General features: G+C 42.6%; 1 protein-coding gene across 1 annotated transcript in view; it reads left to right on the forward strand.

The window, feature by feature from the left end:
- Positions 1-5,741, forward strand: part of gjd1a (gap junction protein delta 1a) — a 14,998-nt gene extending 9,257 nt beyond the window's left edge. Inside the window, exon 2 of the mRNA XM_017459599.3 lies at positions 2,589-5,741. Within this exon, the coding sequence (XP_017315088.1) occupies positions 2,589-3,414 (826 nt within the window). The 3' untranslated portion in view covers positions 3,415-5,741. The remainder of the gene's footprint in view (positions 1-2,588) is intronic.
- The last annotated feature ends 8,548 nt before the right edge of the window (positions 5,742-14,289 follow it).

Consider the following 14,289-nt stretch of genomic DNA (forward strand, 5'->3'; position numbering starts at 1 on the left):
ATGAAAAAAAGAAAACAACTGTATATGCTAAGTTACAGTTAGTAGTGGAGTGCAGCGGTGTTAGCTTTGGTCAGTTAGCCTCGATCGATCGATCAATCTGTCCATCTCTCTCGGCCTTTTATCTATCGTTCGTTTTATCGACCATTTGCTTTCCTTGTTTGTCTCCGTGGCATGCTAGCATCCCTCTTACTCTTCTTGATCTCTTTTTTTCTCTCTCTTTTCTGCTCTCTAGTTTTTCACCTCAGTGTGCCCTTGTCCCCTTCGTCCATCCATCTTTCTCCGTCGTCTCCCTCCCGCTCCTTCTTCCTTACTGAGCTAGTACTCCATTAATCATATCTCTCTCTCTCTCTCTCTCTCTCTCTCTCTCTCTCTCTCTCTCTCTCTCTCTCTCTCTCTCTCTCTCTCTCTCTCTCTCTCTCTGGTACTTTAGACTGAGGAAAATTAGCTGAGTGGTTCGCTAGGTTGTTGACTTGGTAAAGGCTGCATGGGGGGATGGGGGGTCGGGTGCACGATGTTGCGGCTAATTTAAAGCCCCTCAAGGGACCTTCACAGCTGACACACAGCCACATCGCCTCTAACCTTGCTACATCTTGAGGTAGCCAGCGCTAGTGTTAGGGTTAGCGTATCTGCCAGTCAGATTCCCTTCTTTATAGCTAATTTAGCATCTAAGGTTGGAATGGGTATGCACTAATCTTAGTGTATTTCCATTCCTGTCAGTATTCTTTCAGATTTTTCGCTGCGGCATTTCGCTAATTGAGCATCTGGACTAAGGTTAGCATAACTGCCATTCTTAATGTTTTTTTTTTTTTTGCTGCATTCTGCTAATTTAGCATCTGTTACACCTACACAAAGGCATTGTATTTGTTTTTTTTCCCCACCTCATTAATGTCCTTATACCTTGCTGCCGTATACATAACTTAGTGCTAAAAGGAGTTTTCATATTTCTGGAAATATAGAGCTAATAATTAGCATCAAACTCCTTCAAGAAATCAACTCGATCAATTTAAAACCTAAAATGTCTGGTTCATGATTCGATTCTTAAAGGATATTTATTCCAAAGTTAACGCTGCAGCAATGCTAGCAAGAGCCGCGTGGGCAAAATGAGCTTCGGAAAGCCCTTTAGTGTTTCATTTTTCCAGAACTATCTTTGCTGTCTGTCGAACGAGGGGGCGGGGCAGTGAACAGCTGGGTAAAGGTGGAAACTCCGCCCAGAAACACATTAAGTACATTTATGTTGGAATATTTGTGACGTGTTTAGCGATTCTGTGCTAGTTATTCCTGTGAGAAGGTACTGGTTATGTGTCGCTCTGATGTCACAGCCAACACACACACACACACACACACACACACACACACACACACTACATGACAAGATGGATGATTGTTGCTTCTCACGTTTTTATCCACATCTGTCCACAAAAACGACAGATTTTTATCTGCGACAGGATTAGAGATGTGTGTGTGTGTGTGTGTGTGTGTGTGTGTGGAGGCACTCCTTATGTTCATGTATACTGCAGTAAGCACACAACTGTTTTGCCTCTCTTATACTCTCTCTCTCTCTCTCTCTCTCTCTCTCTCTCTCACACACACACACACACACACACACACACACACACACACCATTAAGCTTTACTGTGTCCTTCATTCATCACAACAATAACCTTGCTGTAGTGCCAACCATGACACCATTCATAGCGACAAAGTCTTTCTCTCACACACACACACACACACACACACACACACACACACACACACACACACACACACAAATACACACAAACACACGCATTTAAACACTTTCACACAGCTTCAGTGGCCTTGATATAGCGTGACCCACTTTTAAGAGGCATTAACACACACACACACACACACACACACACACACACACACACACACACACACACACACACACACACACACACACACACACACACACTAGGTGATAGCACATTGGTGTTACACAGTGCGGCTCAGCAGGGTGTGTTGTGTGTGAAGATTTGATGGATGTTCAGCGCTATACAGATGTTGTGATTGAATCGGTGCAGTAGTCGTACTCAGTCTTTGTGTGATTGTTTGTGTGATTATTTGTGTGGTCTTGGTGCTGAATGGGTGCTCCAGAATTCTTATGAAAAGGCACAGTACCACAGCACACCATACAGGATACAACCATATAGTACATATAGTAATCGTTAACAAATCTATTACACATTAGGTCCGTGTCAGCTTTCACACCAACCACACGTAGCCACTTCCTGACCAACTATTAAAATGGTTTGAGTTTGTATCAGCTGTGCACCAATGCATCTCCAAGACGCCCTAGATGCAGGTGTGAAGAAGACAAAAACTTACACCTTGGACTACTTAATCTGGTGGTAGCAATTTTTGCAAACCCAATATGTTTGATGTGAGAGCCATTTGCTTATTGTACTTAGTCATTGGTCCACAACTGTTGCTTGTATTTTGGAAATGAATCACATTTACCCAGTTTAAGTGGGACAATGTAAATGTTGGTACCAGTTTTGCTTCAGAGATCTTAATTTCTGCAAGAATGCAAATTTCACAGGAATTTTCTTTGTCTCTCTGTGCAGGATCCTGCTGACAGTGGTGGTGATCTTCCGCATCCTGATCGTGGGTATAGTGGGTGAAAAGGTGTACGAGGACGAGCAAATCATGTTCATATGTAACACGCTGCAGCCTGGCTGCAACCAGGCCTGCTACGACAAGGCCTTCCCCATCTCACACATACGCTACTGGGTTTTCCAGATCATCCTGGTGTGCACCCCGAGCTTGTGCTTCATCACCTACTCTGTGCACCAGTCGGCCAAGCATAAGGACCGGCAGTACACCATCCTGCATGGTCCATACATCGACCACGGGCACGGAACCAACCGCAAACTGCGCAGCCTCAACGGCATCCTTGTACACGACTCCAAGGACGACGATATTCCAGAGCTCAAGGACATTCCGAACATCCCTTCGTGGCCCACTCGGCCGTCAAAGAGTGCCAAGGCACGGCAACAGGAGGGCATTTCGCGCTTCTACGTCATCCAAGTGGTGTTCCGTAACGCACTGGAGATCGGCTTCCTGGCCGGCCAGTACTTTCTTTACGGATTCAACGTCCCGGCGATGTTCGAGTGCGACCGCTACCCGTGTGTCAAGGAGGTGGAGTGTTACGTGTCACGGCCCACCGAGAAAACCGTCTTCCTGGTGTTCATGTTTGCCGTGAGTGGCGTTTGCGTCGTGCTCAACTTGGCCGAGCTCAACCACCTGGGCTGGAGGAAGATCAAAGCGGCAGTGCGCGGCGCTCAGCAGCGCAGGAAGTCCGTGTGCGAGCTCAGGAAGAAGGATGCCTCGCACCTGTCCTCGCTTCCCAACCTGGGGCGCACGCAGAGCAGCGAGTCGGCGTATGTCTGACGGAGAGTAGGGGAGGGGCTTAGGAGGGCATGGGCATGGATGACCAGACGGAAGCAGAAGGCGCGTCCTACGATTATGACTGGATAGCATGAGACAACTTGGTGTCGTTCGCAGGGTCAGACAACGGGGAGAGAGAGAGAGAGAGAGAGAGAAAGAGATGGACGAGAAAGATGATACGTGGACCTAAATGCTGTAGAGACAAACATTCTCTGCGAGTGAAAAGACTCTTAATTTAAAAACATAGACGCATGCAAGGACTCACACTCGCATACCTGTCTCCCCAAGACCTGTGGATGTCTTCCAAACACGTCAAACAAGAAAAACAGCTTTTGAGAGGCTATGGAGATAGAGATAGAGAGAGACAGAGTTGTTCGAAAGTGAGCTCACTGATTGGCTCTCATTGTTGATCCCTCATTTTTTTTAAAAATCGTACAAAAAAAATTTCATGCGAAATACGATAAGAACAAAGCAAAGAGTTGAAGCTTGGTCTGTCTCTCTCTTTCTCTTTTTTGTATAAAGCGACAATGTTTTTCGTGCGTGGAGATGAATTATAAAAGAATAGAACATGCAACGACGACGACGATGAGGAAGTTGATGAAAAGAAGCCCCTCCCCCCCTTACAGCAGCCGGGCAATAAGAGGACCACCCCCTTAGTCATCTACTTAAACGTAACCATAAATAAAAAACATAACCAAACACTCGATAGTCACTTCTCTTAGAGCCCTCGAGCTGCTGCCTAGAAACAACTCTGTACATATTTTGGCATTAAGGTTTCTTGCGTAATTTTAAAGATAATTTAGCGCAGCTTTGTAACGCAACTTTTTGTCCTGTATGTTCCGAGTCAAGCACAGTTTCTGCTCTCATACATCTCGTCGGAAGGCCAAAGATAAAGAAAAAACATCGCACTTGTGTTAAAAAAAAAGCTCTGTTGCAGGCCACACGGATGCGCATGGTTAAAGATGTAGCTGTAGCGGAAGCTAGCATGGATTCTACGTGGTTTATTCCACGACCAGGTGAAATTGCCGGAATTCACATATTCCTAATTGTAATTCAACGCGAGGTACGACGTATATTCATTCTATCTGTGCTTTGCCGACGTTTCTGCCATTTTGTTATAACGTGGGCGGGGCTAATTTCGGGTAAAACTCATCAAAACTATGCATTCACGCTCGAGTCGTCTCTGCAGGTCTGAGCGATTCCGCAAGATGACTTGCTAGTGTGTTTACGAGTGTGAGTGAGTTGGTACGTCGCGTTTCGCGGCTCGAGTGGTGTAGCAGTCTGAGAGTCTGTCAATCAAGCGTGATGATTAGAATATTAGACCACGCCCCCTGGGACAACTCTCACTCAAGATCAGTGAGTTTGGCTGCTGTTTGAGCTGTTTCCTTGTTCTTTTTCTGAAACGCTTGCATTTTAAGCGGCATACAGTTTGTTACCTTGATGACAATAATAGCAACGACTTTATCGTGAGTAGATCTCGAGGCAAAAAAAAAACAACACAAAAAAAACAACGCATGACCCCTTTCGACTTCCATAGTGTGTGTGAACGGAGAAATCGCCAAACTGTCCTTCACTCAATATACAGGACCGCAACTGGGCTAATGGATTGCAAGCTTTAATGTTTAAAAAAAAGGAAAGAAAGGAATAATATATCTATATAATTGATGCTATTTATTTATTCGTTTTTTTTGTTGTTGTTCTTAACTAAACAAACTTGTATATTAAAGATAAAAGAGTTGTTGTTTTTTTACAGACTTTGCGTAGCCTTCTGCAGAAAACAAAAAATACCAAGGCATGTTAACGACGCATTATTAGAATGGCTAGACTGTGTCCTGGGCTGTTTTTCTTTCTTTTCTGTTTAAAACAAAGGGATTTTATTTTCCTTTTTGCACCCTGTTCATGTACTCCGAAGCATGCTGAGTGGAAAACTATAGCACCAATGCAGATATGGGATTGTGGGACCTGTGTTGAATATGGCTCTGGTATTGCAGCAATAATACATATTATATTACGAATAAGAAACTATAAGAAAAAAAATAAATAAAAATAAATATATAATGAATATATGTGAAAACAAATAAAAGAAATAAATTCCCTCCATTTTGATGATGCATGCATGTGTGCGTATGTGTGTATGGTGTCAAGACATCACGCCTACACCGAGTTTATCATCGAATACCATTATTTATAGGTTAGTTTGTAAGTGCACAAAGTATTTGCCCCCTCTGCAACACCCATCGATGGAAACGACCGTCACAAGACCACTATTCAGCAGTCCTGCTTTCCGGCTCTCGATGTCAAAACGCGGGGAAAGATAATCATATGCAGACTTTGTCTATGCAGGTACTCCTTATTTAGATTATGCAAATTGCCTACACATGCACTGACACCTTCAAGGTTGGCAGATTTGACTTAAGATGATTAAGAAAACGTTCAGAGCACCACCTTTTAACGTGAAAAAAATGCAGTATGGAAAACACAGACCGGAGACGGAAATAGTGGGTTTTTTTTTTTTGTTTTTTTTAGTAACACAAAAAGCAAGAGACGGTTGAAAAATTTCACATAAAAAAGACTAATGTATGAATGCGAAACCTCGGAGTCTAGTATATCACCAGTGTATTGCTTTATGAATAGTCCAAGTTGTAATCATCACATTAATCACCGGTTTAATTGAACAACAAGGCTTCCACGCTCGTTATTCAGCAGCGTATAGAAGTCTCGCCGGGATTTTGATTCGTTTACTTAAAAAAAAGAAAAAAGAAAAACCACAAAAAAAAGTCAAATATCTCCACAGAGTCTCAGTCTCAGGTATTGCTCTTCCTTTTGGGACATTTTGTCCTCATCAAGAGACACACTCTTCAACTGAAGAAAACATAAATACAAATAAATGAAGCACTTTCTCCCTACCTGTCACACACACACACACACACACACACACACATTCCCAAAATGGCCGCCAGCTTTGATTAGCACTGACCTGAGCGCTAATCACTACTCACTGTCAGGCTTCTTCTTTCTGCTGGCTGCTTTGAAGCATGCCAGCTTTTTGTGTGTGTGTGTGTGTGTGTGTGTGTGTGTGTGTGTGTGTGTGTGTGTTATATTCTCCCCGAGGGCGATGAGAAAAGCACACATATTGTGACTCTCTGAGAGAAAAGGTCATGTTGTGATTAATGTCATAATGATTTAGTGCTTGGTTTCAATGTTATTAGGATTTATCCAGAATAATAGACTACTAAAGTACTAATATAGACAGAAAGTTCTGAAATGATTAATGTCCACGTTGGAAGAAAAAAATCCAGTGCGGATTTATCCAGGTCGCTGAGTATTTTACGATATACAACAATATTCAGTGTGGTGTTATGGGATTTCTTTGTGAATTACTGTATATAAAGGTAAATATGTCAATTGTAATTCATAAATAATCGGTTTCCGATAAGTGTTTTCCCACAGAGCTTTATTCAGCATTTATGGAAGGAGTCTCCAGTGTCAGAACGTCGTAACAATCCGAGGTAAAGACGTAACTTCAGGACAGAGGTGTTTTCGCCTTTGTGGCTTCTCGGTAACATGACAAGCTACGTTTTGTTTTGTCTTATTAAATTGAGGAAACTGGTGAGGGAATGAATGTTTATAGCTGCTATATCGTAAGTGAGAACTGTTTGAATGTTCACGGATGTCTGTCGGTCCCCGTGAAGGAGGCGTGGCTTCTGTGTCTGTCGGTCCCCGTGAAGGAGGCGTGGCTTCTGTGTCTGTCGGTCCCCGTGAAGGAGGCGTGGCTTCTGTGTCTGTCGGTCCCCGTGAAGGAGGCGTGGCTTCTGTGTCTGTCGGTCCCCGTGAAGGAGGCGTGGCTTCTGTGTCTGTCGGTCCCCGTGAAGGAGGCGTGGCTTCTGTGTCTGTCGGTCCCCGTGAAGGAGGCGTGGCTTCTGTGTCTGTCAGTCCCAGTGAAGGAGGAGTGTGTTTTTCAGCTTTTCCATCATACTGTCTTGTTGATTTTCCCTATGTTCTCCAGAATTTGGTCACCCCCAGTGTCCCCGCCCACCAGCCAGCTCTGCCCTATCATACACCAGCTAACAACTGGGGGGAAAATAAAAATTATTCATAATGATCCATAATGAAATTCTGGTGTGACCTTTACTTAACTGATAATGAACAGTTCCTTCTGAGGTTGTCAAACAAACAGTCGCAGCTTGTTTACCCAAGGAAACTCGTCTCAGAGCTCAATGTGCATCTTCACCTGAGATTTCAAAAACAGTCACGTGACCATCTGTAAGATGTTGAATGACGAGGGGAAGTCGACAAGGCTGTGTCAAGTACAGTATTGGAACCGAGCCCTGGGTTCTCTCAGTATTTATCGCGCCAGACCTGTACGTCGGCGCAGGATGAGGCCGAGCTCAGCGAACACCATGGCTACTGTTACCGTGGAGATGCCTTCTGGCCCAAACCCACTCTAATTTTACCTGCTGCAGTGATTTATTATAATGTCTGTGGTGTGTGTGAGAGAGAGAGAGAGAGAGAGAGAGAAAGAGAGAGAGAGTGGTTTCTCTACTAGCGATCTGATTCGATTGATATAATCACCTGCAATTCGTCGACGAGACTTATGATGCCTAAAATTGCTCACCTCACTTCAGAAGCGAATACTAGTACTTCAACAACAGCTGAGAAAATACACCGGGACACGTCAGCACTCTCGTCCACCCCCGAACCCCTCCCCCCGAACGCATCTGGCGTTCAAACCTGATCTCACATGGTAGGGACATCAGCCGACTGATGGCCTGGTTTAACATTAGCTGCAATTAGCCACATTGTTTAAAACAATAAATCACGACTCATGACGAATCCCTGAGAAATCCCTGCCTCTGCGTTCAGCTCTATGTGATCACGCTCAGCCCACAATACAGCCGCGTACCATTTTAGCTACAACATAAAAAAAAAAAACCCCACAACAAATCTATTTCTGTTCCGCGCGGGTCAGGGATCGGCAGGATTTATGTTGACGATTCTGAGTGTATTATTCAGAGGGCAGCACTGATACTGCATGATGAACACACACCCACACACACACCGCTTCAATTATTAACCTCTGCAGAGTGGCAGAAGGAGCGAGAGAGAGAGAGCGAGAGAGAGAGAGAAATACGGTGTAATGCTAGTGATGCGAAACGAAATTCTCAGGGCGAATATAACCGTCTGGTTATTTTTCAAACGTTTACAACAAATAAAAACCATTTCCCCCCCCCGCAGGTTGGTTCCTGTGTTTATTTGATTTATAAGGGAAAGTACAAACACATAGATACTGTATTGCCCTTTAAGAAATTTGTTTAACGTTCTCAAATCTGTTCTTGAAAAATACTGGAAGTTGATCGTTACGTTCCGTAAACGGACGAACATGCGAGATCGTTCCGTGGCGCGTTATTCTTCAGGTAAACATGCCTCTGAGTTTAAAATGTTTCCCATGACTCTATGGTCATGTGTGTCGCTTGGGGTGTGGGTTCTTTTTTTTCTTTTTTTTTCTACGAAATTGTAGTAGCTAGATATGTCTCCAATTTGTCCAAAGACTAATCGCAGGTCGGAGATATAGCTGTTCACACACACACACACACACACACACACACACACACACATACACACATATATATGATGGATTGAGTATGATTAAGATGTGTGTAGCTGATTGTCCTTATTGCTAACGTTATTGTATGTGTGAACAGGCATAAATCACACACACACACACACACACACACACACACACACACACACACACACACACACACAGACACAGACACAGAGCAACATGTTCACAAGGAACTCACTCATGGGTTTAACAATCGATATTCCACAATTCTTATGCAGTGTGCTTGTAACTGCATTGTGAGTCATTGCATTGTACGTGTGTGTGTGTGTGTGTGTGTGTGTGTGTGTGTGTGTGTGTGTGTGTGTGTGTGTATGTGATTAACAGGCAGCACTGCAGCATGTTAACATGAAGCATAATGAGACTTCAGTCACACTATGATGAATGTGGTTACACTGTGTGTGTGTGTGTGTGTGTGTGTGTGTGTGTGTGTGTGTGTGTGTGTGTGTGTGTGTGTGGTTAGTGAACGCTGCACTGCAGCACAGCTCTGCTCTCTGATGTTCGGGCTACACCAGGACAGAATGCTTTGCAGTAAGATGTGGAAAGAGCTCTCTCTCTGTGTGTGTGTGTGTGTGTGTGTGTGTGTGTGTGTGTGTGTGTGTGTAATTCTTGAGGAATGACCATAGAAAAGTGCAGTGTGGGCAGAAATCAGCTGCAAGAGATTTACTCCATCCTTCCCCTCTCCCTCACTACACACTATACTCTCGAGGATGATTCACACTCGCCGCTAACGACGCGTGAGCGTTCACAAGATGGCTGTTGCGTGTTCACCTGTGTTCACCTGTTCCGGGTTTCCCCTTGATGAGTCTGATTATTTATGTCCTGTTGTTTCTGGACCACACTGTAAGGGTTTATCATGCATTCATTTTTACTTTAAGTCCAAGCTGTCGAGTTTCTGATGATGGATTATCCTGGGTTAATGTTGTCTGCCTGTGTTTTGACCCCCACCACGCCACGGACCTTGGCGATGATATTCGGATTCGCTTCAATAAATCTAATGCTGAATTTATGCATCCCGCCTCTAGCTGCACCATACGTTTAGGGCTACGAGGGAGATACAGGGCCTCGGAGCGAGCTGACTTCACGTTTCAGACTTACACACCAGACATCCCATAATTCAGCTGTGTTTCAACTGTCCCGACTTATCCGTACTACAGATAAGAACGAGTTTCACTACACACCTGAGCCATCAGTCATGCCTTTTCAGGCTACTGTCATTCAAAGGCATTTAGAGAGAGAGAGAGTGTGTGTCTGTGTGTCTGTAGGAGGGGGAGTGAGGAGACATAAGGAATAACCAACTGAGGAACTGCAATGCAGAGACACAGAATGAGAGAGAGAGAGAGAGAGAGAGAGAGAGAGAGAGAGAGAGAGAGAGAGAGACTGGGTGCTATTACTTTGATCAACGTAATTCATTCAGTAATGCCAAACACACACACACACACACACACACACACGCCCCTTCAAACCACCTTTGCCTTAGTGACTGCTAGTGACTCCTTGATTCTCTCTCTCTCTCTCTCTCTCTCTCTCTCTCTCTCTCTCTCACACACACACACATTCATTCCCAGACCGTCTGATTTATGTATCGGCTTCTAGGGATCACTAGCTCACTTGCTTTCTTCCCTACTTTTCATTAAACTCAGAGTCTGAAATCATACGTCATTAATACACACCCAGTTTCTGATTGGCCAGCTGTACTATACATCTGTATTTTTCTATATGCCATACTCTTACAGTACACACTAAGTTTTAACACTAATCACTATACTCTTACACCACTCACTATACTCTTACACTACTCACTATACTCCTACACTACTCCCTATACTCTCACACTACACACTATACTCCTGCACTACACACTATACTCTTACACCACACACTATACTCCTACACTGCTCACTATATTCTTACACCACACACTATACTCCTACACTGCTCACTATACTCTTACGCTACACACTATACTCTTACACTACACTCTATACTCTTACACCACACACTATACTCCTACACTGCTCACTATACTCTTACGCCACACACTATACTCTTACACTACACACTATACTCTTACGCCACACACTATACTCTTACACTACACACTATACTCTTACACTACACACTATACTCTTACACCACACACTATACTCTTACACTACTCACTATACTCTTACACCACTCACCCTACTCTTACTTTACACACTATACAATTTACACCAGCTTTTCATGGCTGCAGCACAGTCAAGATCGAGAGTTTGTAGATTTTTCATTTGATGACCTTTAATGGTAACGTGTGATAGCGTTGCAATGCATCAGTGCTGACAGAATGAGCATCTTGATGTCCCTCAAAGACATCCCTTCAAGATGAAGCCCACGAGCATGACATCATCAGTGACAGATCAGAGGACGTTCTCTTCAAATTCTGCCTGAATGTCTCCATCCTGCCCCCTGGTGGTCTGTATAATAACTGCACATCTGCAGAACAGAGACATGGAGCCACACATTAGGTGTTGTAGCGCACAAATCACTTTAGCAGGATGCTCCACATGTTGGAGAGGTTCCAAGCTGGAGTGTGAAGAGAAGACAGTGGGGTTTCAGACACTTCAGCATGCTATCAGCTACACACGCTAACAAACTGACATATGGTCAAGGACATGTCCGGCATGAGTCAAACCGGGGCAGGCACTGAAGGACAGATAGTTATGTAGTTAAAATGCACTTGAAAATCAATCTGAGTATTATATTTTCTTTTGTTTATTTTTATTATTATGGATCACTATACTCACACTATACTCTTACACTACACACTATATTCTTACACTACACACTATATTCTTACACTACACACTATACTTTTTCACTACACACTATACTTTTTCACTACACACTATACTTTTACACTACACACTATACTCTTACACTACACACTATACTCTTACACTACTCACTATACTCTCACACTACTCACTATACTCTTACACTACACACTATACTCTCACACTACACACTATACTCTCACACTACTCACTATATTCTTACACTACTCACTATACTCTTACACTACACACTATATTCGTACACTACTCACTATACTCTTACACTACACACTATATTCATACACTACTCACTATACTCTTACACTACACACTATACTTACACTACACACTATACTCTTACACCACTCACTATACTCTTACACTACACACTATATTCTTACACTACACACTATACTTTTCACTACACACTATATTCTTACACTATACTCTTACACTACACACTATATTCTTACACTACACACTATACTCTTACACTACACACTATATTCTTAAACTACACACTATACTTTTTCACTACACACTGTACTCTTACACTACACACTATTCTCTTACACTACACACTATACTCTCACACTACACACTATATTCTTACACTACACACTATATTCTTACACTACACACTATACTCTCACACTACACACTATACTCTTACACTACACACTATACTCTCACACTACACACTATATTCTTACACTACACACTATACTCTCACACTACACACTACACTCTTACACCACTCACTATACTCCTACACTACACACTATATTCTTACACTACACACTATACTCTCACACTACACACTATATTCTTACACTACACACTATACTCCTACACTAAACACTATATTCTTACACTACACACTATATTCTTACACTACACACTATACTCTCACACTACACACTATACTCTTACACGACACACTATATTCTTACACTACACACTATACTCTTACACTACACACTATAACATTTCACTGCACATTATACTTTTTTACTGCACACTATAAGTCTACACAATATACAATTGCACCACACACTATACTGTTACACTACGGCTATACTCTTTCACTACAAACTATACAATTACACCAAACACTATACTTTTACACTCCACACTATACTCTTACATAACACAATAAACTCTTATGCTATTTACTGCCACACACTCTACTCTTACACAACGCTACTCTATAATTGTACACTACATGAGAACGTGAGAGGGGCACGGCCCAGATTTGTATTCGGTTACAGTCTCCTCAGAGCATTATTGACACAGCTGGAATTCCAGTGTATAAAAGGTTTCTGTTGCTGCAGTCTTAAATGGTGCGTTATTTCCTCCACGTTATACAATTCCCTTCAGCGCTGACTCATACGTTGGAACAGTAGGCTTTAACCGGTTTACAGTTATACCTTTAAAGGCTTTTGTGAGAAGAATCTGGAGGAAATATACCTGTCAACGACCTGAAGAATTTACATTAGTGCTTCTTTAGGGATTTGTATGTTAAAAGCAGAATCAGAAATATCAACCCAGTATTTACAATCCTTCATCATTATTTGGGGTGGGATGGGGGAAATATTAAAATATGTCCAAATGCCTCACATTATACCATCTACCAATATACCCTCAACCTCATCTGTGAAGACAACACCCTATTTCTCTAGAAAATATATCAATTGCAATTAAGGTGTTCGAGGAAAACAGAATGTTTTCTTTGTCAGTTGTGCAAGTAAAGCACTTCTGGTCAAACCAGTTTATACATGATGTGCTTGTCAAAACTTGACCATTATTGGAAATTCTAGAAAATCTACACAATTCAGTATGTTTGAGCTCAAAACCTCTCTTGTTTTAATGAAGGGTGGAAATAATTCTGGGGTTAATTGCAGTTAGACAAACAAACAAACAATACATAAATACATAACTAATTTAAAATATTTTAAAAAAACGTAATTATTGATAACATATTAATAATATGCAAATAAGTAACATTTTATTTTTATTTATTGATTGTTTGTGTTTGTTTACACAAAGGAACAACTAATTGAATATGCCAAATCTCACTAACCCTAATAGAGATAACATTAGTGTGTGTTTTCTATTTGAAGTACAGGATGTACTGTAACAAAATCCCCAAACAAACCAGTCTGGAACTGTCCGCACTGCGCATGCGCGTCACACGCCGCCCTCGGGAATCTGCTCCCATTATTATTGGTGGCTTTGGGAATTTCCCAGGAAATCCCCTACCCTGGCAGCAGGCTGATTATATTCCCCACCTGTATTCCGTAAAGCCACACCCTCCTACCCTACGATTGGCTATTCTCACTGTCTAAAAGAAAGATTTCCGGCAAGTCTGTAGCAGCGCCATTCTGTAGGAGAAGGCGAGGCCGTGTTAGCCAATCACAGACAGGGAGGCGGGACTTC

Source organism: Ictalurus punctatus, chromosome 28 (assembly GCF_001660625.3).
Source record: "Ictalurus punctatus breed USDA103 chromosome 28, Coco_2.0, whole genome shotgun sequence".
Classification (NCBI taxonomy): domain Eukaryota; kingdom Metazoa; phylum Chordata; class Actinopteri; order Siluriformes; family Ictaluridae; genus Ictalurus; species Ictalurus punctatus.